The 25,470-nt window shown below is 36.8% G+C and overlaps 1 protein-coding gene across 2 annotated transcripts in view; it reads right to left on the reverse strand.

The window, feature by feature from the left end:
* The window catches only part of LOC119505673 (vacuolar protein sorting-associated protein 13A-like), a 37,901-nt gene extending 15,342 nt beyond the window's left edge, over nt 1-22,559 (reverse strand). Inside the window, exons 1-3 of one of the 2 annotated variants that reach the window (XM_037798541.1) lie at nt 22,218-22,559; nt 5,537-5,580; nt 4,996-5,038 (exon numbers count right to left, since the gene is read on the reverse strand). In XM_037798541.1, the coding sequence (XP_037654469.1) occupies nt 4,996-5,038; nt 5,537-5,580; nt 22,218-22,317 (187 nt within the window). In that variant the 5' untranslated portion in view covers nt 22,318-22,559. The remainder of the gene's footprint in view (nt 1-4,995; nt 5,039-5,536; nt 5,581-22,217) is intronic. The other variant, XM_037798542.1, reaches the window with a different exon arrangement.
* Between the last annotated feature and the right edge of the window lie 2,911 nt (nt 22,560-25,470).

Raw genomic sequence — 25,470 nt, forward strand, 5'->3', positions numbered from 1 at the left:
ACTCTCTTCAACAGACAGAACATCTAAACAAAGAATCATTAAGGAAACAGAGAACCTAAATAATATGACACCTGAACTAGACCTACCAGACATACATAGAACATTGCACCCCAAAACAGTAGGATACACAGTCTTCTCAAGTGCTAATGGAACATTCTCCAGAACAGACCACATGTGGGTGCACAACACAGGTCTTAATAAATTTTAAAAGACTGAAATTTTCAAAGCACTTTCACTGATCATAATGGAGTGAAGGTGGAAATCAATAACTGAAGAACTGGAAATTTCACAAATACATGGAGGTTAAACAACACACTCAAACAATCAGTGGGTCAAAAGAGAAGTTGCAAGAGACGTCAGTAAATATCTTGAAAAGAATGAAAAGAAAAGCACAAAATATCAAAACTTAGCACGCAGTGAAGGCAGTGCTGAAAGGAAAATTACTAACCCTAAACACCTACATTAAAAAGGAAGAAAGAGCCAAAACCAAAGACCTAACCTAACAAATAAAGAAACAAGAAAGAATAAACTAATCCAAAGCAAGCAGAAGGAAAGAAATAAAGATTAGAGCAGAAATAATTAAAATGGAGAACAAAAAAACAACAGAGAATCAAAACCAAAAGTAGGTTCTTTGAGAAGATCAATAAAATAGACAAACCCTTAGCTAGACTGACAAGGACAAAAAGAAGATGCAAATAAATAAAAACAGAAATGAGAGGGGGGTGATTACCAGGGACCACAAAGAAATAAAAATGATAGCTGAAAGGTTACTATGAACAACTGTACACCATCAAACTAGACAACTAAGATGAAATGGACAATTTCCTAGAAAAGAAAAGCCCAGGACCAGATAGCTTCACAGGAAAATTTTACCAAGCATTCCAAAAAGAATTAAAACCAATCCTGCCAAATTCTTCCAAAAATTTGAAGAGGGAATACTATCTAAATCATTCTATGAAGCTAACATCATCCTGATACAAAAGACTGATAAAGATTCCACAAGAAAACTACAGACCCATCTCTCTAGTGAATACAGATGCAAAAATCCTCAACAAAATACTTGCAAATCTAATTCAACAGCACATTGAAAGAATTATACACCATGGCCAAGTGGGTTTTATCCCAGGTATGCAAGAGTGGTTCAACACAAGAAAATCAATATAATATACCACATTAACAAATCAAAAGGTAAATATAAGAACCAGGACTATAAAAGTCCTAGAAGAAAATGTAGGGAAGCATCTTCAAATCTTGTGGTAGGCAATAGTTTCTTAGACTTGTCACCCAAAGCACAAGCAACAAAAGAAAAAAATAGATAAATGGGAACTCCTCAAAATTAAAAACTTCTGTGAATCAAAAAAATTTGTCATGAAAATGAAAAGACAACCTATGCAATAGGAGAAAATATTTAGAGACCACATATCCAATAAGGGTTTAATGGACTGAATATACAAAGAAATTCTTCAATTCAACAATAAAGACAAATTACCCAATTAAAAATGAGTAAACAATGTGAATAGACATTTCTCCAAATAGGAAATACAAATGGCCAGAAAGCATATGAAAAGATGCTCAGCATCACTAGCAATTAGGGAAATGCAATTAAAACCACAGTGAAATATCATTTCACACCCACGAGAGGCCACTGTTAAACAGAACTACAAGTGTTGGAGGAACAGGAGAAAGAGAAACACTCACTCACTGCTGGTGGGAATGTAAAATGGTGCAGCTGCTGTGGAAGACAGTTTGGAGTTCCTCAGAAAGATTTTCTAAATATAGAATTACCATATGATCTGGCAATTCTGCTACCTAGAATAATTGAAGGCAGAGACTCAGACAGATATTTGCTCACCGATGTTCATAGCAGCATTATTCACATTTGCCAAAAGATGGAAGCAACCTTAGTGTCCATCAACTGATGGAGGGAAAAACATAATGTGATGTATACGTATAATGGACTATTACTCAGCCATAAAATGAATGACTTCCTAATGCATGCAACAACAGAGATGAACCTTAAGACATTATGTTGACTGACATAAGCCAGACACAAAAGGAAAATACTGTATGATCTCACTGTTATGAACTAATTATAATAAGCAAACTCAGAATCTAGAATACTGGTTACCAGGAGATAGACTTGGGTTGATGGCAAAAGCGTGGAAATGGATGGTGGTAATGGTAGCATATTATTGTCAGTGTAATTAACAGCACTGAATTATGAGGTGAATAATGGTCAAAAGAGGAAAGTTTAGGATGTCTATATTACTAGAATAAAAATTAAAAGATTAAAACATAGGACTGTACAACAAAGTTAACCCTATTGTAGACAATGGACTATATTTAACAGTACAAGTATAAGAATGTTCTTTCATGAATTATAACAAAAGTACAATATTGATGCAAGGTGTTAAAAAATATGGTTATATGTTGGAAAAAATATACCTAATGTAGATTATGGATATAGATAATAGTATGATTTTAATAAATTTCATCAATTGCAATAAAGGTTAACTACTATTAAAAAAATCAGCACGATTATTAAAAAAAATGTTATCAATTCTAACAATTGTCTGCACCAATACAAAGTGTTGAGGGTGGGGTGGTATGTGGGAATCCTGTATTTTATGCATGATTGTTTTGTGAACCAGAACTTCTCTACAACAACAACAACAAAATACCATGTACAGAGTTCATTATACTGTCCATCTAGTTTTGGGAATATGGAAATTTTCCATAATAAAGCATTTTAAAATATTTTAAAATTTTTCAAAATAGTTGCCATGACTGGTGAAAAAAAAATTATTCAATATATCCTATGCCGTAATAACTGGTTAGTAATTTGGGGAGGGAAAAATAGTACTTTGGATCCACCTCATTACCATATCCCAAAACTTCATGTTTATAAAACCCCAAATTGAGAAACAGATCTCAATATTTGATCTCAGTCCAGAGAAAAACTTTACAAAGAGACAACTTTTAAAGATTTTAAAGAGGGATAACTTTCTAAGCCTTAAAATTAGAGAACATGGTAACCATTCCAAATATCTGTACACCCCAAAATATAACCAAAATGAAATGACTGGAAAAAATAGTTGTGAAAAATATGCCAGTTGATTTTTTGACAAACATATCAAGCAAATGGCTTAAAACACACACACTCTCTCTCACACTCTAAAAAAAAATAAAAGGACAGATCAGTAACAAAATAGCATAAGTAATCAAGGAAACATTTCACTGAAAAATCATTCTTTTAACTAAACTGTTTTTCCTGTAGACTCCTTGTAGAAAACCTGAAAATTTCAGAAAAATATCAAGGTAATGCCAAAAACTTTCCACACAAAGACAACCATTTAAAATATGCATGAGTGTATTTATTTTTCAAATATAGGTAATTCTGCTTCCTAAATGAGGAAAGCTTTGGAAGAACAATAAAATTAACAATACCTAATAATGGCAAGGGGACAATACACTCCTACAAAACTGGTTGTACTACTGTATCACTCAATTTGGAAATATGTACTTCTTTCACTCAACAAATTGAGCCCCTATTATATGCCAGATACGACAGAGGTACATGAACAATATCTTGAATCTTAAGGTTATCCAGTGAATTAAGCATTTATTCCAGTACTTTACACCATCTTATATTACCACCTAAAATGTCCTTAAATCATCTCTAAACAAGATTAGGAAAGAAAAAAGAAGGTAGACAGAAAGGCAGGCTGTAAAAAGAAATCAAGTCTATCCATTCTTCTTACATTTTTTTGTTTTTCTAGAATTAAGAGAAAATTTACATAAATTAAACTACAGCAATCATGATTGTAAAATTCAATGATTTTTGGCACATTTTTAAAAGCTACATTAAAGATACTCTCTGCAATATTTTTATACCAATGGAATAACGGGATTATCCTACAATGTCCAAATATGCGTGTTGAATTATTACACTGCCTTAAAAACAACTGAGGTCAAATCAACATGGAAATGTGGGAAATCTTAAGCTTTTACTAAGAAAAAGAATAAAAATTTGGGCACACTGTATGATTAACGATTATTTTTAAAAGTATGGAGCATATTAACCAGATAGGAATATGCCAAAAAAAAAGGAAAAAGAAAAAGGTAGAAAAACAATGGGTGATATATTCCTCCACTTAAGTTTTGCTAAATTGTCTTAAAACTGGAAGAATTTGAGTCTTATCCAAAAAACATGTGGAAACCTTTCTATGGTCTATATTCTAATACCAACCATAGGTTCACAAAACTGTGTAGACAATCATTACGTAATGTATGCAAGCTTTCAGGATGCCTTGTTCCCCAAGTGACATCACATCAATACTGCCTTAATAAGATTACATACAACTACATAACTATGTCAAAGTTCTAACAGCAATATTATCTTACACAATATTTATATCAATAAAACTTTCACATGATTTAAGAAACATCACAGACACGTTTTTACTATGTTAAAACCTCACCTTCCCATCAGTTCCTGCTCAATTAGTATACTTAAAATGTAAGTTAAGAGCCCTAAGAAAATAATATCAAAAAACAGAACAGAAAATGGCACAATATTTTCTGGAAACCCAGGAAACTTCCAGAGCAGAGACTAGCCACACTGTGTGGATGGTCAAGAACCTACTCCTTACCATATATCCATGATCAATCAGAGAACAGCAATGATAACTAGTCACCATCTAGGAAACTCACAGTTAAGCTATCTATCAGATGTAACACTTTGGCTCTGAATTATATACAAGATGGTATAAAATAACATCTTATTAGATGTAGTTTTCAGGTATCGCAACAAAGGATATATGGACCCCACATTATTTTTTAAGTGTACAACTAAACTCTGCCTAGATGAACACAAATTATTATTTTCAATTGATGCTCAGAAACATTAAAAAGATCATCCTACAGAGAAACTAAGTATATTATTGTGGTTTCATGTCCAGAAAGGAAGACATTCAACTAACAAATATGGCTTACCTATATGACCAGCTTTAACTTTAAATGGTACATCGAACTGACTCTACAAAAAGAAAACAGGAAAATATATATGTATATATATTTGCATATGCTACATATAAAATACTAGCACATGTATAGTTCAACATAGATGGCTATTTTTTTCTTCCCAAAATTACTTGAAGGGTTTTTAAACTAAACATCTTCTCTTTTCTTTCAGCACTTAATTAAATAAATATGTAATTCCAACATTATTCTCAAATCCATAAAATTAAGGAAGTGTGATCCTTTTATAATGAATGGGGAAAATGTACATAGTAATATTGGCCATTAAAACTATCCATATGAGAATCATTTTTACTTTTAAAATGTCAAGTAAAGTAGAAAAATTCCACTGTCAGTTTGTGTTTGAAGGGAGACTAAAGATTCATTTTGCAAAATTCAGATTTTGTGAAGGTTACTTTCAAAACATTTTCTCAAACTTAATTTGAGATGACAAAGTGAATCTGACTTTAACTAACTGCGCCTTATCTTTTACAAATTTTTCATGCTCAAAACTTACCAGGGCATTTTCTTTAATTTCAAGATTCTTCAGGGACACAGCTCCTAAAATAAATTTAAAAACTGAATATGAAATATTAAACTATTTTTCATGTTAGTTACATATACTTAATTCATAAATCATAGTAAGGAAAAATAATTTAATAATATACACATGGGAAAGTAAAAGCCAACTATGATTTGATTGCCTCACTTTCATTTATTAACATAATGTAAGATGATATTTGACTACATGACTTTCACTTAATGTAAGACTGATCTCTGCAACTGTAGCTCAATGTTAAAGTAGGCAAACATTTTAATAAGAATTTTACACACAATTTAAGTTCACCAAGGAGGCAAGAGACAAGATCAATATACAAAAATCAATTGCATTTCTATACACTTGCAATGACAACTGTAAAATGAAATTTAAAAAGACAATTCAGAATCAATGAGCTTGAAGAAATGTCAATAGAAACTCCCCAAACTTAACGACATATAGAAAAAAAATGAGAAAAAAAAAGGGAATAGAATATCCAAGAACTCTGGTACAATTAAAAAATGTATAACATAAATGTTAGGAGGATACCGTAAAGAGAAGAAACAGAGAAAGGAACATAAGTAATATCTAAAGTAATAATGGCTAAGAATTTTCCAAAATTAATGAGACACCAAGCCACAGATCTGGGAAGCTTAGAGAATGCCAAGCAGGATAAATACCAAAAATCTGTATGTACACAAATCATATGCCAACTGGAGAAAACTGAAAACAAAAAGAAAATCTGGAAAGAGTCCAGAGGGGGGCGAAAATTCTACCTACAAAGGAAAAGGGGTAAGAATAGCATCAGGTTTCTCTTCACAAACCATGCAAGCAAGAGAGTAGAGTAAAAATATTGAAAGTGTTGAAAAAAAAATGCCACAAACTTAGTTTTATATCCAGCAAAAATATCCTTCAAAAATGGAGAAAAAAAGACTTTCTAAGACAAACAAAAACTGAGGGAATTTGTTGCCAGTTAACCTGCATTATAAGAAATGTTTAAAAAAAGTTCTTTCGAGTGCAGGAACATAAAATAGGTCAGATATTCTGATCTATACAAAGAAAGGAAAAGCTATATAAAGAAAAGAAGAAAAACAGAGAAGGAATAAATGAAGAAAAATTAAGCCTTTGATTTTCTTTGTTCTCAGTTGATCTCATCGGTAGCTTTAGAATAACAACAACAACAGTATACTGGGTGATTATAGCTTATGGATAAGTGAAATAAGTAACAGCTAGATTATAAGGGGCAGGAGGGAGGAATTGGGAACACTGTTATAAGGTGTCTGCACTACATATGAAGCAGTCCAGGGTAATTTGAAAGTGGACTTAGACTTTTTCTATATTTGTAAATATAAACTGCAAACTACAGCACAGTCACTAAAAGTATTTTTAAACCACATATATTTGATATAAGAGACAAGAGAAAATAGATCATACATAAAAAAAAAACTCAAAACCAGAGAAGGTAGAAGGGAAAAATGGGAAGATTAAAAAAAAAAAGAAAGAAAGAAAGAAAGAACAAGTGGAACAAATAGAAGATAGTTACAAATAGAGTAGCTATTAATCCAACTCCAATAATAACTTTAAATGCTAACAGTCTAAATACACCTATTAAAATACAGAGACTGACACTGTGGATAAAAAAAAAGTCTCAACTAAAAACTGTCTACAAGACACACAAGTAGATTAAAATTAAATAACTGGAAAAAGAAATACCATGCTAACATAAAATCAAAAGAAAGTTTGAGTAGCCATATTAATTTCAGACAAAGCAGACTTCAGAACAAGGAAAATTATCATGTATAGAGATGAGTATATTTTAAAGATTTTAAAATCCTTTTAAATTTGTTTAATTATGAGTCTATATTTCAAAATAGTTGCCATGATTGGAGAAGAGAAAAATTATTCAATATATCCTATGTTGTAATAATTGGTTAGTAATTTGGGAAGGGAAAAATTACTAAAGTTAAAAGACAAAGAAGTCAATTCTCCAAGAAGATATAAGAAAACTTAATGTGTATATGTCTAACAACAAAGCATCAAAATATGTGAGACAAAACTGATAAATCTACAAGGAGCAAAAAAGTAATCCAATATTACAGTTTGAAATTTTAAACACCCTTCTATCATTAACTGACAGACATAGCCAGGCATGTAGTCAGTAAAAACAGAGTTCAACTAAAGGGCACTATCAATCAACTGGATCTAACTGACATTTACACAATACTTCACAAAACAGCAGCAGAATACACATTCTCAAAATCACATGAAACATTCACCACTCTAAACCATATTATGGGATATAAAACACACCTAAATAAGTTTTAAAGAATATAAATAATGCAAGGTATGCTCTCTGACCACAGTGGAATTAAATTAGAAATCAATAACAGAATAGCTGGAAAATTCCAAAATATTTGGAGACTAAACAACACACATCTAAATAATACATAAGTCAAAGAAGATGTTTCAAGGGAAATTTAAAAATATTTTGAACTAAGTGAAAATGAATACAACTTACAAATTTGTGGGATGCATTAAAGGTACTATATAGAGGGAAACACAGCAGTGAATGCATATTTAAGAAAACAAGGAAGATCTAAAACAAATAATCTAAGCTTCCACCTCAGGAAACTAAAGAAAAAAGAATATAAATCTAAAGCAAGCACAAGAAAAAATACTATTTTAGCAGAAATCACTGGATTTGAAAACAGGCAATCAATGAAAAATCAAAGAAGCTAGTTTTTTTAAAAGATCAATAAAACAGACAAACCTCTAGCCAATCTAGCAAAGGAAAAAAAAAAGACATATTAGTATCAGAAATGAAAGAGGCGACATCACTACTGCTTTTGTGGACATTAAAAGGATTTAAAAAAAAAAAAAAAAAGCCACATTTGGCCTCGAGCAACGGGAAGAATGAATCCTAGGTCCCTCTCCGAATGAGTCTCCTCCAAGGTCACCCTTCAGGTAAGCGCTGAAGGAAGCCTGAGGGAGCCAGCAGCCATGGCAAATGCAAGGAGCTCAAGTATGACATGGTTTTGGGCTTTTGTCCACAAAATCTCCAAATTATTGCTGGGAGAGGAGGAGGAGGTCAGAGTTCCTCAACCTGATACTCACTGTGGCAGCCAGTACACAGGAGTCTATCAGCTGGAAGGAGAGCCCCCCCAAATATCAGTGCTGGGGGGGGGCACCCTGAACCCTGGCCCTTGTGGACTGAGTTCTGAGCCAGGGTTTTGGAAGCAGGCATCATCACCAGACATACCACTACCTGGAGCCAGGGTGGAGGTGCCGATGAAAGAGGAAAGAAGCAGAGTAATCAAAGTGATGGCAAAGACCTGGCTCAGGGCTGCCAATTGTGAAACAGAGACGCTCATCCTGGACGCAGAGGTTGGAAGCCATTGACCAGGTGGCAAGAGCCTGGTGACTATCTCTGTGAGTGGGTATGGGGAAGGCTTCCTGAACATGAAAGCAATGGAAGAAACCACAAATGGGAAGATACGGGCCATTTAAAAAAATCTAATTTCTGGGCTAAGGAGAAATTGCAAATTAAATTAATAGGAAAGTGTCAAAAAGGGGGAAATAGTTGCAATGCGTATGACTGCAGAGCATTAGCAGAATGTTGAGTGGAACTCTCCAATTGTCCCAAAATTGGTGACAAGGGCCAAAGAGGCACAGATTATCCTGTACTGCCATCATCGGAGGCTAGAGACCTTTCTAATCATTTGCAAAGACATGCCCATTTGACTTTGGTACCTCAACCATGCCCCAGCACTTCAAGGCTTGAAAGAAGTACAGACTGCCCAGGGCAATGGTAGCCAGGCTGGGGCAGGCCAGGTACAGCTTGCTTTTTCTTACTCAGGCAGGCACACTGCTGCCACCCAGTAATTTTTTCAGCAGGACAACTGCTCACCCAGCAACCTAAATCCACTGACTGATCACCACCACCCCAGGAGTGGAAGTGCCCTGGTCTCACTCTCCCTTCCACGTGCTCATCTCATCTCACTCTCCCTTCCACGCACCTTGGTTAAGAGAGGCAGTCCTGACCTCTATCCCAATAGATTCAAGCTGAACTTTTTTATTGTTAGTCTATTGCTGCGTTTTGGTGAACAGGACTTTTTCCTCTCGAGCTTTGGATTTGGTGTTGCACTTATTGCCAGGTAGTCAACAACATGCACAAGAGCCACAAGAGATTGGACTCGTCCCCAGTCCATGTCTACCTGGTGAAGTAAAGAGTTGCATGGTTTTATACAGACCTTCCCATCCAACAAGAGGGTACTGAATCCACTTAGAGACCCAATTCCAGAGTGGACGTAAATACAACCTCACAGTGCTCCAAAGCTGTTGTCTACTTCTGCTTATGTTAAATGACATTTTTAAAAACAAAGATGATCTACCGGGGAGGTATATTTAAAAACCTTGAAACTAAGAGACAAAGAAATAATGAACCCCAAGATAGAAGATGATGTATTTGAAATGTTAATACTGAAAGCGCAGCAGCATTAAGTTTGCAATAATCCTTTTTAACTGTTTTTGAGAAGACCTTTTCTTTTTAAACCTTTAAGAATCAGAACAGCTATATTTGGATCACTTTCTGTATCAGTGAGTTTTTAGGTGGTTAGAAACTGGTGCTAAGCCTAGGAGCAGACTTAATTCTGGAAAGTATAACTTTCAAAACAGTTTCAACGTAAAAAAATATTGGGGAAGAACAAATTTTGGTTCACATGAACACACACTGAAAAGCTAGTATCTGATGTGGCCACAGTATTCAAGAAAAGCAGCATGTATATGCCATTCTTTGAAACAAGATCCACTGGATCTCCCACTACTGTGTGTGTGAACACACCCACCTTTATGCTTGCATTTTCTCGTGTTGAATATCTATTTTGAGTTTCCATAGTTATGCTTTGATTTCCTCAAAGCTTCTCATTTTATGGAATTGATTTGCATTGACCATAAACTGTAAATTAAATAAATAAATTTGTGTGAAATAAAATAAAACAATATTATGAACTGTATACCCACATACTGACAACTTAAGTGAAATGTACCATCCCTAGAAAGAAAGACTCTAACAAAACCTACATTAATAGAAATAGGTCATCATAATAGGCCTAAATCTATTAAAGGTTTAATAACCTTCCAAAACAGAAAGCACCAGATCTGGATAGTTTCACTGCTGAATTATACCATAATAAATTAAATGTTTAATCTAAATTAAACATTTAAGGAAGAAATTATACTAATTCTCTATCTCTCCCAGAAAATAGAAGAGAAGGGAACACTTCCTAATGTATTTCATAATGTCAGCATTACCTTAAAGACAATAAAGTCATTGAAATAAAGGAAAACTACAGAACAATATCTTCCATGAATACAGACGCAAATATCCTCATCAAAATGCTAGCAAATCAAATACAACAACATATAAAATAATTATACCAAATGGGATTCATTCAAGGAATGCAAGGCTGGTTTGGGACTCGAAAATCAACTGAAATAATCAATCATATCAACAGGATGAAGAAGAAAATTCATATTATCATATCAATAAATGCAGAAAAGCATTTGAGAAACTCCAACAGTCATTCATGAACTCTCAATAAATTAGGAATTGAAGGGAATGTGAACTTGATAAGGAACAACAACAAAACACCTACAGCTAACATCAAACAATGGTGAGAAATGAGATGCTTTCCCCCTAAGAGAGGGAACAAGGAAGGCTGTCCCTTCTCAGCACTCATATTCAAATAGTACTGGAAATCCTAGCTAATGCAGTTAAACAAGAAAAGGAAATAAAAGATAAAAAGATTCAGAAAGAATAAAACTGCATTTGCACATGGCATCCTTGTCTACGAAGAAAATACCAAAGAATCAACACAAAAACTACTGAAACTATTAAGCAATTATAGCAAGATTACAGGAGTCAAGGTTAACATACAAAAGTCAACTGGGAAAAACACTAGATAAAGGACAAAAAGTGCTACAGAACAGCAGTTCCAGGATTCCACTGGCTGGGCAGGAACTTCTACACCCAAAGTGAGTATGTACTTGGAGAAACCAAGAGACTATGTTTAAGACTGGTGAATGTTTGGCCTGGAACGCGACAAGGGAATGGGTAGTTGAAGCCAGCTGACAAGTGTGGAAGGGAAGCAGCTTCCATGTCCCGGGTACACTCCTTGGCAACTGGTTCAGGTGATAACCTTTCGCAGACCTGCGGCCAACAGCCCCCTTGCCAGGGACTGGCAGTTGGAACAGGCAAATAAGCATGGAGGGCAGCTTTCCATGACCCATGTATCCATCTTTGGAGTTGGCTGGGGAGATATCCCTTCACAACCCTGCAGCGAAGAACTTCCTTGAGGGAATTCAGGATTCAGCGGGCTTCTGACAGCATCACTCTTCCTCCATGGAAGTAAGCAACGTGCACAGCCTAGAGGCTAAAGCACCACATGGAAGTGCCAGGAGCCCTCCCCCAATCCCAGGGACTCCTGGGCATATGGCAGACAGGGACTGTGGGGCATTTAAGCTAGAAGGTGAGACATGCAACTCTGTAGAGTACTCCACCCACAGCCCAGGGAACGGCCAGGACCACTGTGACCTGGAGCAGACTACCTGCAAAACTGCGCAGGGCATGCCCCCACCCACAGGGTAGGCAGTCCCCAATGTACATGGAAAATTGACCTACTGATTGGACTTCCACATAGTATAGTCCCCCGAGTGCACGGATGAAGGTGGGGGAGAACTGCCGTCAGGGGAAGAGGCGGCTCAAGAGCACTATCTGCTGGTAGGTCAGGCAAGGTGCATCCCACCAAGCTGTATCTGACAAATTATAGATAAATGTTCATATAACCCTGCATATTCTAAAAGAACCCTATCACAATAAGGAATTGCCAAGAGGCCAAAAAACTAAGGAAAATTATAAAGCATATGAAGGAAACAGAAGATACAGATAACCCAAACATCCAAATTAGGAAGCCAGGAGACACAGAACATGGAACAATTAATTCAAGTACATGCAAATATCAATGACAAGACCAGGATAAAAAGGACATGAAGACCCTAGAAGAGCACAGAGAAGAATTTGCAAGAATAAATTAAAAAAAAAAAACTTTAAAAAAAAGCAGATCTTATGGAAATAAAAGATACTGTCAATCAAATTAAAAATATTCTTGACAAACATAACAGCAGATTTAAAGAGGTAGAGGAACAAATTAGCAAACTTGAAAACAGGACAGTAGAATGCCAAAGCAAAAAGAACAAATGGTGAAAAAATAAAAAGATTGGAAGTAGATCTCAGGGAAATGATGGACAACATGAAGTGCACAAATGTAAGAATCAACAGCATTCCAGAAGAAGAAGAGAAGAGTAAAGGGCTAGGAAAGAAGATTCAAAGACACTGTTGGGAACTTCCCAACCCTTCTGAAAGACATAAATATGCAAATCATAGGTGTCCAATGAACTGAAAATAGAATAAATTGAAATAAACCAACTCAAAGACATATTCTGATCAGATTTTCAAGTGCTGTAGGAGAAAGTTCTGAAAGCAGCAAGGGAGAAGTAATTCACCACCTACAAGGGAAACAACATAAGACTAAGTAGTGACTACTCAGCAGGCACCATGGAGGCAAGAAGGCAGTAGTACGACATTTTAAAATTATGAAAGAGAAAAACTGCCAGCCAAGAATTCTTTATCCAGCAAAGCTCTCCTTCAAAATTGAGGGAGAGCTTAAAATTTTCACAAACAATGCTGAGAGAATTTCTAACAAGAGACCTGCCCTACAAGAAATACTAAAGGGAGCTCTACCAGCTGAGAAAAAAAGGAGAGAGAGGCCTGGAGAAGGGCACAGAACTGAAGAGTTTTAGTAGGGATTCCTTAAAGGAAATAGAGAGAGAGAGAGGAAAAAATACATGTGATAAATAAAAACCAAAAGAAAAGACAGCTGATTCAAGTAATGTCTTCACAGTAGTAACAATGAATGTGAATGGATTAAATTCCCTAATTAAAAGATAAGAGATTCGCAGAATGGATTAAAAAATATGAACCATCAATATGTTGCTTACAAGAGACTCACCTTAGACTCAGGGACAAAAAGATATTGAAAGTGAAAGGATAGAAAAAAATATTCCATGCAAGCAACAGTCAAAAGAAAGCAGGGATAGCAACATTAATCTCAGATAAAATAGACTTTAAATGCAAAGATGTCATAAGAGACAAAGAAGGTCACTATATACTAATAAAAAGGACAATTCAACAAGAATTAACAATCATAAATGTCTATGCACCCAATCAAGGAACAACAAAATACATGAGACAAACACTGACAAAACTGAAGGAAGTAACAGATATTTCCACAATAATTGTGGGACACTGCAATACACCACTCTCTCTTATAGATATATCAACCAGACAGAGGACCAAAAAGGAAATTGAAAACCTAAACAATGTCATAAGTGAATTACACTTAACAGACATACATAGAGCATTACATCTCAAATCACCAGGAGATACATCATTTTCTAGTGCTCACAGAACTTTCTCCAGGATAGATCGTATAATGGGGCACAAAACAAGCCTCAATAAATTAAAGAAGATTGAAATTATTCAAAGCATATTCTCTGACCACAATGGAATACAACTAGAAGTCAATAACCAAAGATCTAGAACATTAACAAATATCTGGAGGTTAAACAGTCTCCTAAACAATCAGTGGGTCAAAGAAGAAATTGCTAAATATCTAGAGACAAATGAAAATGAGAACACAACTTATCAAAATTTATGGGATGAAGCAAAGGCAGTATTGAGGGAGAAATTTATAGCTCTCAATGCATACTTTAAAAAAGAAGAAAAGAGCTAAAAATCAAAGAACTATTGGAATAACTGGAGAAGCTAGAAACTGAAGACCAAACTAATCCAAACTAAGCAGAAGAAAAATAACAAGGATTAAAGCAGAAATAAATGATACAGAGAACAAAAAACAAGAGAGAATAAATTTTTAAAAGTTGGTTCTTTGAGAAGATCAACAAGATTGGCAAGCCCTTAGCTAGACTGACAAAAATCAAAAAGAGAGAAGACCCAAACAAACAAAATAATAAATGAGAGGGGGGACATTACTGCGGAGCCCGAAGAAATTTAAAAAATCATGAGAGGATGCTATGAACAACTGTACGCCAACAAACTAGATAATTTAGAGGAAATGGATAATTTGCTGGAAACACATGAACAACCTAGACTGACCAGAGAAGAAACAGAAAACCTCAACAAACCAATCATAAGCAAAGCGATCCAATCAGTCATCAAACACCTTTCCACAAATAAAAGCCCAGGGCTAGATGGCTTCACAGGGGAATTCTACCAAACTTTCCTAAAAGAACTGACACCAATCCTACATAAAGTCTTTCAAAAAATTGAAGAAAATGGAACACTACTAATTCATTTTATGAAGCCAACATAATTCTAATACCAAAACCAGGTAAAGATGCTACAAGAAAGGAAAACTACAGGCCAATCTCCCTCATGAATATAAATGCAAAAATTCACGACAAAATACCTGCAAATCAAATCCAAAGACACATTAAAAAATCATAGGCCACGACCAAGTGGGTTTCATTCCAGGCCTGTTAAGGATGGTTCAACATAAGAAAAATCAATGTAATACAACACATTAACAAATCAAAAGGGAAAAACCAAATGATCATCTCAATAGATGTTGAAAAAGCATCCTTTTTTGATAAAAACACTTCAGAAGGTAGGAATTGAAGGAAACTTCCTCAATGTGATAAAGGGCATATATGAAAAACTCACAGCCAGCATATCACTCAATGGCGAAAGGCTGAACACCTTCCCTCTAAGATCGGAACGAGACAAGAATGCCCGCTGTCAACACTATTATTCAATATTGTGTTAGAAGTGCTAGCCTAGCCAGGGCAATTCGGCAAGACAAAGAAATAAAAGGCATCCAAATAGGAAAGGAAGAAATAAAACTGTCATTATTTGCAGATGATATGATCTTATATTTGGAAAACCCTGAGAAATCAATGACACCACTACTTGAGCTAACAAGCAAATTTAGCAAAGTGGTGGAAGACAACCACTTAGAGGACAGTCTGGCAGTTCCTTAGAAAACTAGATATCAAGTTACCCTACAATCCAGCAATTTCACTTCTCGGTATATACCCAGAAGATCTGAAAGCAGTGACATGAACAGATATTTGCACACCGATGTTCACAGCAGCATTGTTCACAATTGCCAATTGCCAAGAGATGGAAACAATCCAAATGTCCTTCAACAGATGAGTGGATAAACAAAATGTGGTATATACACATGATGGAATACTATGTAGCAGTAAGACGGAACGAGGTCATGAAACATATGGCAACATGGATGAACCTTGAAGACATAATGCTTAGTCAAATAAGCCAGACACAAAGAGAGAGATATTGTATATTACCACTAAAGTGAATTCTGTGAAAAATGTAAAGTAAATGTCCTATATTGTAGAATATAGAGGATCTAGAGATAGACAGCAACTAGTGAAGGGGGGACACAATAATCTATTAAGAACAGATAAGATATTGAGGGTAATCTTGATACGGGAATACTCAGGAATGACTATGGTTTGTTAATTTTCTTGGAGTATGGTAGGAACATATTGGAAGCAATGGAGCCATTTTAGGTTGTTTTTCTTATTCCTTTGTTTTGTTTGAAACGTGTTTTTTTCTTAATTTTTTGATAAAGTTTTTTTAAAAAAAGACCTTAAACTATAAAACTCATAGAAGAAAACAGAGGGGTAAATCTTCATGACCCCAAATTTGACACCAAATCACAAGCAACGAAAGGAAAAAAAAAAAAGGTAAATCAGACTTCATAAAAATTTAAGACTTTCATACAAAGGATATTATCAAGATTGAGAAATATACAACACATAGAATGCAAGAAAATACTTGCAAATCATGTATCTAATAAAGGCTTAATATCCAGAATACATAAAAAGCTCTTACAACTCAACAACTAAAGACAACACAATTATAAAATGGGCAAAGGACTTCAATGGACATTTATCCAAAGAAGATATATAAATGGCCAACAATCAAATTACTTGAAGAGATGCTCAACATCATTCATCATTTAGGAAATGCAAATCAAAACCACAATGTGATACCACTCCACACCCACTAGAATGTTTTAAAATAAAATTTTTTAAAAAAGTAAAATAGGTTTGGGTAGAATGTGGAGAAACAGAAATCCTACTATATTGCTGATAGGAATGTAAAATGGTACAGCCCCTGTGAAAAGAGTTTGGTAGTCCTCAAAACATCAAATTGCCCTATGACCCAGCAAACTTACTCCTAGGTACATATCCAAAAGAAAACATATGTCCACACAAAACCTTGTACAAAAGTGTTTATAGCAATATTGTTCAAAATAGTCAAAATGTGGAAACAACCCAAATCCCATCAATGGATGAATACAAATTTTGGTGTGTATGTGTGTGTACATACACACAATGGACTATCACTCAATAAAAAGGAACAATATATTGATACACACTACAACTTGGATGAACTTCAAAAACATTATGCTAATTGATGGAAGCCAAAAGAAACAAAAGTTCACATATTGTATGATTCTTCTTATATGGCAGATCTAGAATAGGCAAATTCTTATACAGAGAAAGTAGATTAGAGGTTACAAAGAAAAGTAGAAAGGGTGAATGGAGAGTGGTACAGGGCTTTTTTATGGGGATATGAAAAGGTTTGAATCTAGAGAGGCTGGTGGCTGCACGGCATTGTGAATACTCTATTTGACACTTTAAAATGGTTAACTGTATGTTATGTAAATGTCACCTCAATTTACAAAATAAAACAACAGAAGTCTGAGCATCTTAATGTTATATGAAGATGTCAGACATACTAAAATATCAGAATGACCTACTAGTAGCTTTAAACAAACAAAAAACCTTTGGCATCCTATTACAGATAAATGAATTATTATAATCTATGGGTAGTTGTTCAAAAATCTGTATTCCTAACAGGCATCCGCAGCTGACTCTGAAGCAACCTAGCCCTTGAAGGGAACATGTGAAATGGTAGATTACTTGGCAAATCAGGGAATGAGTCTATGAAGGATCACCACCTCCCTAACTGGATGAATACAGGGGAAGGGTAGAGAACTGTAAACAGAAAGGTGTAAAAAGTACACTTTACCAAAAGGAAAATTTGCCTCGAGTCAGTACTGGGATGAAACAACTCCTTTTTCCCCAGCACCGAGTCTACTGTACAGGACCCAGTATAGTAGCATTGTTCTGCTACATTATTATTAAATAATTACATTAAAATTAAAAGGGGTCTGGAGACTCTTCATTCATTTACAACAGTGTTTCTAAGGGAAAATGGATTCTGAATTCCAAAGAACCATCTCAGAAACAAATGTTTGGAGCATTATCACATGATTGGGTTTGAGATCAAAGTAACTGCTGAATATTATTAACACACCAATAGCAAAATTAGATGAATTATTACACAGAAGCCCAACAAAAGCACACATTTAAAACTACTAGTAGGTCATTCTGATACTAAAACACAAAATATTAGGCCCATCATCTTAAAATTTTTCCTATGCAGCACCTAGTTTCCAGTACTGAAATTTTCAAAGAATATTATTTTTAAATCCTCTAAATTTATCAAAAGTTCTTACTTTTCAAATTCTCAAAGGATGTTTTAAAAAAACATTTTTTAAAGCTTCGTTCATCAAAATTTAACCAATTTATATATATAAAACACGCACAAGGATTTAAAAATCATTTGACAAAGAACAGAGGACTTTCATTACCTGATTTCAAGATTTACTACAAAGCTACAGTTATCAACTAAGTGTGATATTGCCACTCAAGTTTTCCTATGCCAGACAAGTCCTAAAACCCAGAGGCAACAGCCTCTTTAAGAACAATCAGATGCAGCCTTTCCCATACTGTCAATACCCCCTTTTAATATTAAGAAGTTAGGGTGCTCACTGCCTAGACACCCCTGGAGATGGAGAAAGATTAAGTGAGAGGAAGGAGCAGCAACAAACAAAATAAAACTTAGCAATACTGAAATGTTATATAAATAAATATGTAATATATATTTTTTAAATGATGGGATGTTGGAATAGCTGGAAGGAGGTAAATGACACGGTGGAACTATAACCTATAACATCCTTTGAAATTTGCTCTATAGCTACTCGTTGAAATGTGCTTTGAAAGTCTTCACCTTTCTGTATATACCCTATATTGCATAAGGAAAGAACTGAAACTGTGGAACTATAACCCATAATTTTTGAAATTACCTATATAACTGCTTGTTGAGCTGCACATTGAAAATTAACACCTTTCTATATGTACATTTTACAATAATGGAAGTAGCTGAAGTTGCGGAACTGTGACCCATGATATTCTTTGAAATTTGTTCTCTGACTACTTGTTAAATCATACCTTGAAAGTTATCACTGCTATATATATGTGTGTGTGTGTGTTCAAGTTCACAATAAAAAGATATTAAAAAAAAAAGGAGTGATATTGGTGACAGGATGGTCACAGACTGCTGGAACCTAATACAATCCAAAGATAAACCCACACAAAGTCTACTGATTTTTTAAATAAAAGTGCAAAAGTAAGTCAATGGAGAAAAGACAGCCTTTTTTGGCAAATGGTGCTGGAACTGGACATGCATATGCAAAAAAAAAGAGCCTCAACGCTCAACCTCTACCAAACACCTTATACAAAAAAGGACCACCATAGTATTTCTGAAAGAAAACACAGGAGTAAATCTTTCTGACTTGGGGTTAGGCAAAGAATTAATAGATAAGACCCCAAAAGCATGATCCATAAAAATATCTGACAAACTGGATTTTATCAAAATAAAACATTTACTCTGTGACAGAAAGATTAGGAAAAGTCTAGGAGAATCTATTTTTAAGTCACATATCTAACAAAAGACTTTTACCAATAGTATATCAAGAATTTTCAACACTCATCAAGAAAACAGTTTAGAAAGTTTGGAAGCTCCTCAAAATGTTAAACACAAGAGTTACCATTATGACAGAGCAGTTACATTCTTAGGTATAGATATCCAATAAAATTGAAAACATATGTCCACACAAATTATACGACTGTCCATAGCAGCATTATTCAGAATCACCAAAAAGTGGAAATGATCCAACAGCCATCAACTGATCAATGTATAAGCAAAATGTGGACTATTCATACAATGGAATATTATTCAGCCATAAAAAGGAATAGAGTACTAACATACACATGTATGTTACATGAATGAACTTTGCTAAGCGGAAGAGGCCAAACTCAAAAGGTCATGTATTGCACGATTACATTTGAATGAATTCTCCATAAAAGGCAAATCCATAGAGACAGAAAGCAGGTTAGTGGTTGTTCATTGCAGAAGGCAGGGGTGAATGGGGAGTGACTGCTAATGGGTATAAGTTTACTTTGAGGATACTGAAAATGTTCTGGAATTAAGACAGTGGTGATGACAACTCTGCAAAAATACTAAAAACCACTGAACTGTTCATGTTAAAAGGGTGCATTTAATGGAATGTGAATTATATCTCAAGAAAATAAAAAGAAAACCCAATTTAAAAGGGGCAAAAGATGTGAACACTTCAACAAAGAAGAAATAAGGATGGTAAGTACATGAAAAAATGAAAAGATGGTCAATATTATTAACCATTAAGGAAATGTGAATTAAAACCACAACACTTTACTACTACATACCTATTAGAATGACTACAAAAAAATTTTAATGACAGACACCAAGTGATGGCAAGGATGCACGGCAACTAGACCAAACAATGCTGTTAGGGTTGCAAAATGGTACAGCCACTTTGAAAAGTAGTTTGGTAGTTTCTTATAAAGCTAAACATTCACTTACCATATGATCTAGCAATCCCACTCTTAGGTATTCACCCAAGACAAATGTAAATTTATGATCACACAAAAACCTGTATATGAATGTTTATATTGTAATTCATCACCACCAAAAACTGGAGCATTTTTTTAACCAGTGATGGATAAATATCTACCATACATCCATACAATGGTAATACTCAGAAATATAGGAAATACTAATGCACACAACATGTGGAGAATTCTCAAATGCATTTTGTGAAAGTGAAAAAGGCTATATACCATACAATCCCACTTATATGGCATTCTAGGGAAATCTATAGGGTTGGATTACAAATCAGAGGTCACCAGGACTTGGGGGGAGGAGACTACAAAGGGGCAGCAGAGGGAATTTTGAGGAGTTGATGGAACTTTTCTCTGTCATGACTGTAATCGTGGATACAGATCTCTTGGCATTTGTAACCACACAAAACTGAACACAAGAGTGAATTTTACTTCGATAAATCACATTCTACAGAAACTTCCATTTTAATATAGAAGCAACTTCTCAAGGCTTCCTTCCAAGGTAGGTGGAGGTAAATTCTATTTTTACACTGCCATTGAGAAGCAGTACAGATTAAACAATCCAAAATTTCTGGTAATAGTCTGAGATGCTGAGCTAGTAGTATGTCTCTAGTTCTTGTAGTACTAGTATCATAGTACTAGATACTAACAGCAGTAGCAACAGGTTTTCTTAACCAAACTAAATTACCTACATATACTATTTCATAAATCAGAAAAATCAAGACAAGTATTTTAGAAGGCTGAAAGTGTGTGCAAATTCAAAAGAGTTTTATTTCACAAACCTACACTATACCATTCACGTGAAAAATTAATTCTAAACTTGATTGGCCTGGGAAGTTTGTTGCATAAAAAGTAGTCTCATTTCTACGGAGTATTTAAAAAGTATAATATAAGGACAAATAAAAGCAGTTAAAATGAGGCTCTAAATAAGGTAGAGCACCACCGTAAACGGACACACAAGTAAAGCTTCGGTTCTCCCTAAGTGTATGTTTATGCCTCCGTCTTTTGTAGGTCTGAAATGTTGCACAGCGCACCTAATAACAAAAAAAAAACACCTCAATAATTCACTCTGACTCACAAAAAGTCTCACAAATCTGACACAACCGTTTCAGTTATCCTGCACTCGAGTTTCGTTTTTTGTTATCAGCTGCACCCAGGAGAGCAACCCGTAGTCCAAGTCGCGTGGCCGGAAGGGGGAGCCGAGAAACCCGAGAAACCACCACCGGTTTAGCCAAACACTGGGGAAGGAAGTGGGAGGGCGTCTTCTGTCACAGCGCCTCGCCTTCACGTGCGAGGCAGCGTGCGACACTCCGTGGGATCCCTGGGGCCTTCATCATAACCCAAAGGGGAAAATGTCAGGGATGAAACCAAACCCAGGGGCGACTCGTCTCCTCCCCTCGCCCACAGATGAAGCCGGACAGTGCGGGGCCGAAGAAGAAAAGGCACTTCGTCAGGATTTGAACTCCAGACCCAGGAAGCCCACTGCAGCCCCCCTCGGCTGCTCCATTCGGAAAAGCGGGACCTTTTCACCCCGCACCCACCCGAGAAAGGGGGGGGGGCTCGCGGGCAGAGGCCCGAAACCGTCACGAGGAAGGCGGTGGCAGGTGGCGAGCGAGGGTCCGGGGCCCTGCGGAGGCAGGACGGGCTCAGGCCGCGAGGGGGCCGGAAGGGAGGCGAGAATGAGGGACGGCGGCGGGCTTGTTACCTCCCCAGATGCCCAGAGTGAGCTGGGACTTGTCCAGGTCCACCACATAGTCCCCCAAGAACCGGTTCAACACGTCCACCACCAGCGACTCGAACACCATTTTCTTCAGCCGCGACGAGCACGGCGGCCGCCGCCTGCACTTTCTTCCTGCACCGGCTCACGCGCCCCTCCCCCGAGACTGCACGGTCGCCGGCTCCGGGGCAGCTCCGGCGATAGCACCACCGCTGGCTGGACGCGAAACGTCGCCGCCAGCCCAGCGAAGGGAGGAGACGGGCTGCTCGCACAACGCGTGCGCAGGTCAGGCTCGAGCGTTGGGGCGGAGCGTGGAGCCAACTTGGAGCCAACCTGGGCGCGCCGACCTGAAAGGAAAAAAGGCGACTTTGCGCACGCGACTCTGGCGCGTGCTCCTTTTGAGCCTGGGGCCCTGCCTCCTCCCCAATCGCCTAGCAACGCGGCACGTTCCCGGAGCTGCCAGGTTTTTCCAATCCTACCCCCCACCTGCAGATTGAAGTCTAGCCAGGCGGCGGGCCGGCGGCCTGGCAGTTACGCCCGCACCGGTACGCCCCTCCCCCGCCCGGGGTCGCGGGTCTCGCGCCTTATTGGGGAGGGGGGGCGGCACCTGCCCCTTCGCTGTTAGGCGGGAGGCTTCAGCTGGTGGTGTCGCAGCGAGCACCGAGTCCCCATTATTACAGTTTCGGAGGCAGCGCCCCGGGCGTGGCCAGCCTCCTGACCTCGCCAGCCTGGGTGCGTGCTCGGCAGTAGCTGCTCCGCGTGGACCTCCGAGTGCAGGACCAGCACCGGCCACCAGCCCTTGGAGCAACTTTACTTTCCCCGTAACAAATCGTGAGGGCAGAAAGAAGAGTAACCTCGGATTAGAAGTCCACGTCCCCTTCCTGGCATCAGAGATGGGCTCCCATTTTTTGGTCAAGTCATTTACAAAGAACAGCCTTTTATCCTACAGGGTGACATGTTAAAATTCTTCCAAGGAATATTGGGAGAATTAGATTCTCATCTTTGAACCGTCACAGACAGACTCACCTGAAATAAATAAAAATCAGAGCTCTTTCATCCCCACCTATTTGCTTTTATGTAGAAATAGGCCCAAAGGTCTATTTGGGCCTATTTCTACATAAAAGACACAGAGACGCTGGGTGTGAAGTTTAGAGAACTACAATTAATCACCGTTTTAAGGATTTAAGATGTAGGGAGTGTACTTTGAACATGGCAAATGAATGATGTCTCTAATGACTTTCTTTTAATTCCTACAGCATTTTAATATTTTTTTGTGCATAATCACACAGGTTTTCTAAAATTAAAGGTTTAAGGTTTGCCCCAACTAGTAGAATGCCTGGCAAAACAATGTAAAATCTATGTTACATGAGTTTATAAATTATTAAATTTTGTATTTGAAGGGCCTCTATTAAGTCACCAATTCAACCCCCTAGATTTAAAGATAAGGAAGCTGAGGTGTTAGGGATTTGACCAGTATCACACAACTATTGCTTTGCAAAAACAGAACTGGAACTTGGCAAGTCTCCTAACTGGCTCCACTCCACCACCCACACCTGCTTCTCTTTCACTTGGCTAACAATGTTGGAATCTGACTCAGGATAGAGAAATTAACAGAGGCCAAAATGCCTGGGAAAGGGAGGGAAAAGCCTTACATTATGAGATAGTTTACTGCTCTACTGTCAATAAATAAGATATACATGCTATAGTTATGAAATCCCACTGTTAGGTCTAGTACCATAATTTTAAAGTTATGAGAACTTCCAGAACTCACTTCAAAAAATGTATCTTGAGTACCTTGCAAACCCATCATACTAATTTTCTACAATCCGGAAAATTCCTGTGGAATTGTTGGGAGGGGGTGGGGAGGCTGAAAAATTAGGAGAAGCATTTAATTGTTAGAGAACAATGAAAAAACTTCTGGTTTAGGAAATATTAGAAATAACAAGATGAATATGGTGACTGAATTCTTACCTAGCATTAGGTGGTATACCATAGGCACATGTCTTATAATTACTAAAAGATACAATTTTGCATTCAGTCCTCCTGTGGCTTAATCAGTCTGAGGAATCTTGTAAGCAAATACACATTAATGTCCTCATGTTAAAGATAAGTATACCTATTGAACTAAATTTCTGTTGAAGTATAAGCCCACTGAAAATTAAGCCCAGGGTCTACCAAAGAAAAAAAAAAGTTCTGATTTCAAATTTGGGAATATGTCAATGTAACCTGTTGTTTCTCCATATTTCATTGTTGATTAAATAAAGACAAAAAATAAGCATTTGAGTAATTTAAACTGCAGTATCATCCAATTTTACAACAAATCTCTAATTTTACAGGTAGGATTTGCTGTCTTATATTTAGTTTATGTGCTATAAGATTTTCAGATTTGCATTTTTGGCAAGCTAGTAGTAATCTTTGATATTTTTTCCCTCCTAATCCTAATCCCTCTATCTACAAGTGAATTTCATTGGTGTGTTGCTTTCCGCTATCATTCCCTATGCAAACTAGCATTGTGCAAGCAGGCTAGATGGCCAGTTAACAAAACTATTGAAGCAGACAGCATTCCCTAAAGGTATTCTGGAGGTACACGTCTAGAAGACGGCCGTTTTATAAGACAACTCTTACTGGCCTACCCTCACAGATCCCTGCAGTCCTCTCTCAGTTAATGGTTTCAAATTATGAACAATAAAAATTGAGATTGTGTGTTCTAATCCTTGAAAGAAATAAAGAAATGTGTTGTAACAGTGATACAAAGAAAAGATTGAGAACTTTGCAAGACCCAACTCTGCCTCCGTACGGTAGAAGGTGGGGAAGGACAGCCAACACTTGTTCATTTATCCCGGACTCCAATAAACTATACAAAGACATGGCGTTGCTATATAAAATGTAAAGGCACATGATGCACCATCCTTGCTATGGCTCGTAGGTTGAGAGTGGACATTAAAGTAACAATGGTATCAGATATATAAGGTTTCCTCCCACCCCGACTTTCTTGCATACACCTTTATTTCGTTCAGCTCTCTGCTTAAGTGTTACCTAATCACAAAAGCCTTCTTTGACTACCGAGTTTTCTTTTTCTTAATAATACTGCCCGCCCCCAACTTGACACTTGTTTTATGTTTTATTTATTGCCATTTCTCTCACTGAAATGCAGTCTCCAGAGGGACAGAGACGCTGTGGGGTTGTTTTTTGTTTTGTTTTGTTTTTCACTGTTTCCCTACAGTGCCCTAGAAGTTTCCTT

The sequence above is a fragment of the Choloepus didactylus genome, chromosome 10, assembly GCF_015220235.1.
Source record: "Choloepus didactylus isolate mChoDid1 chromosome 10, mChoDid1.pri, whole genome shotgun sequence".
NCBI classification, from domain to species: domain Eukaryota; kingdom Metazoa; phylum Chordata; class Mammalia; order Pilosa; family Megalonychidae; genus Choloepus; species Choloepus didactylus.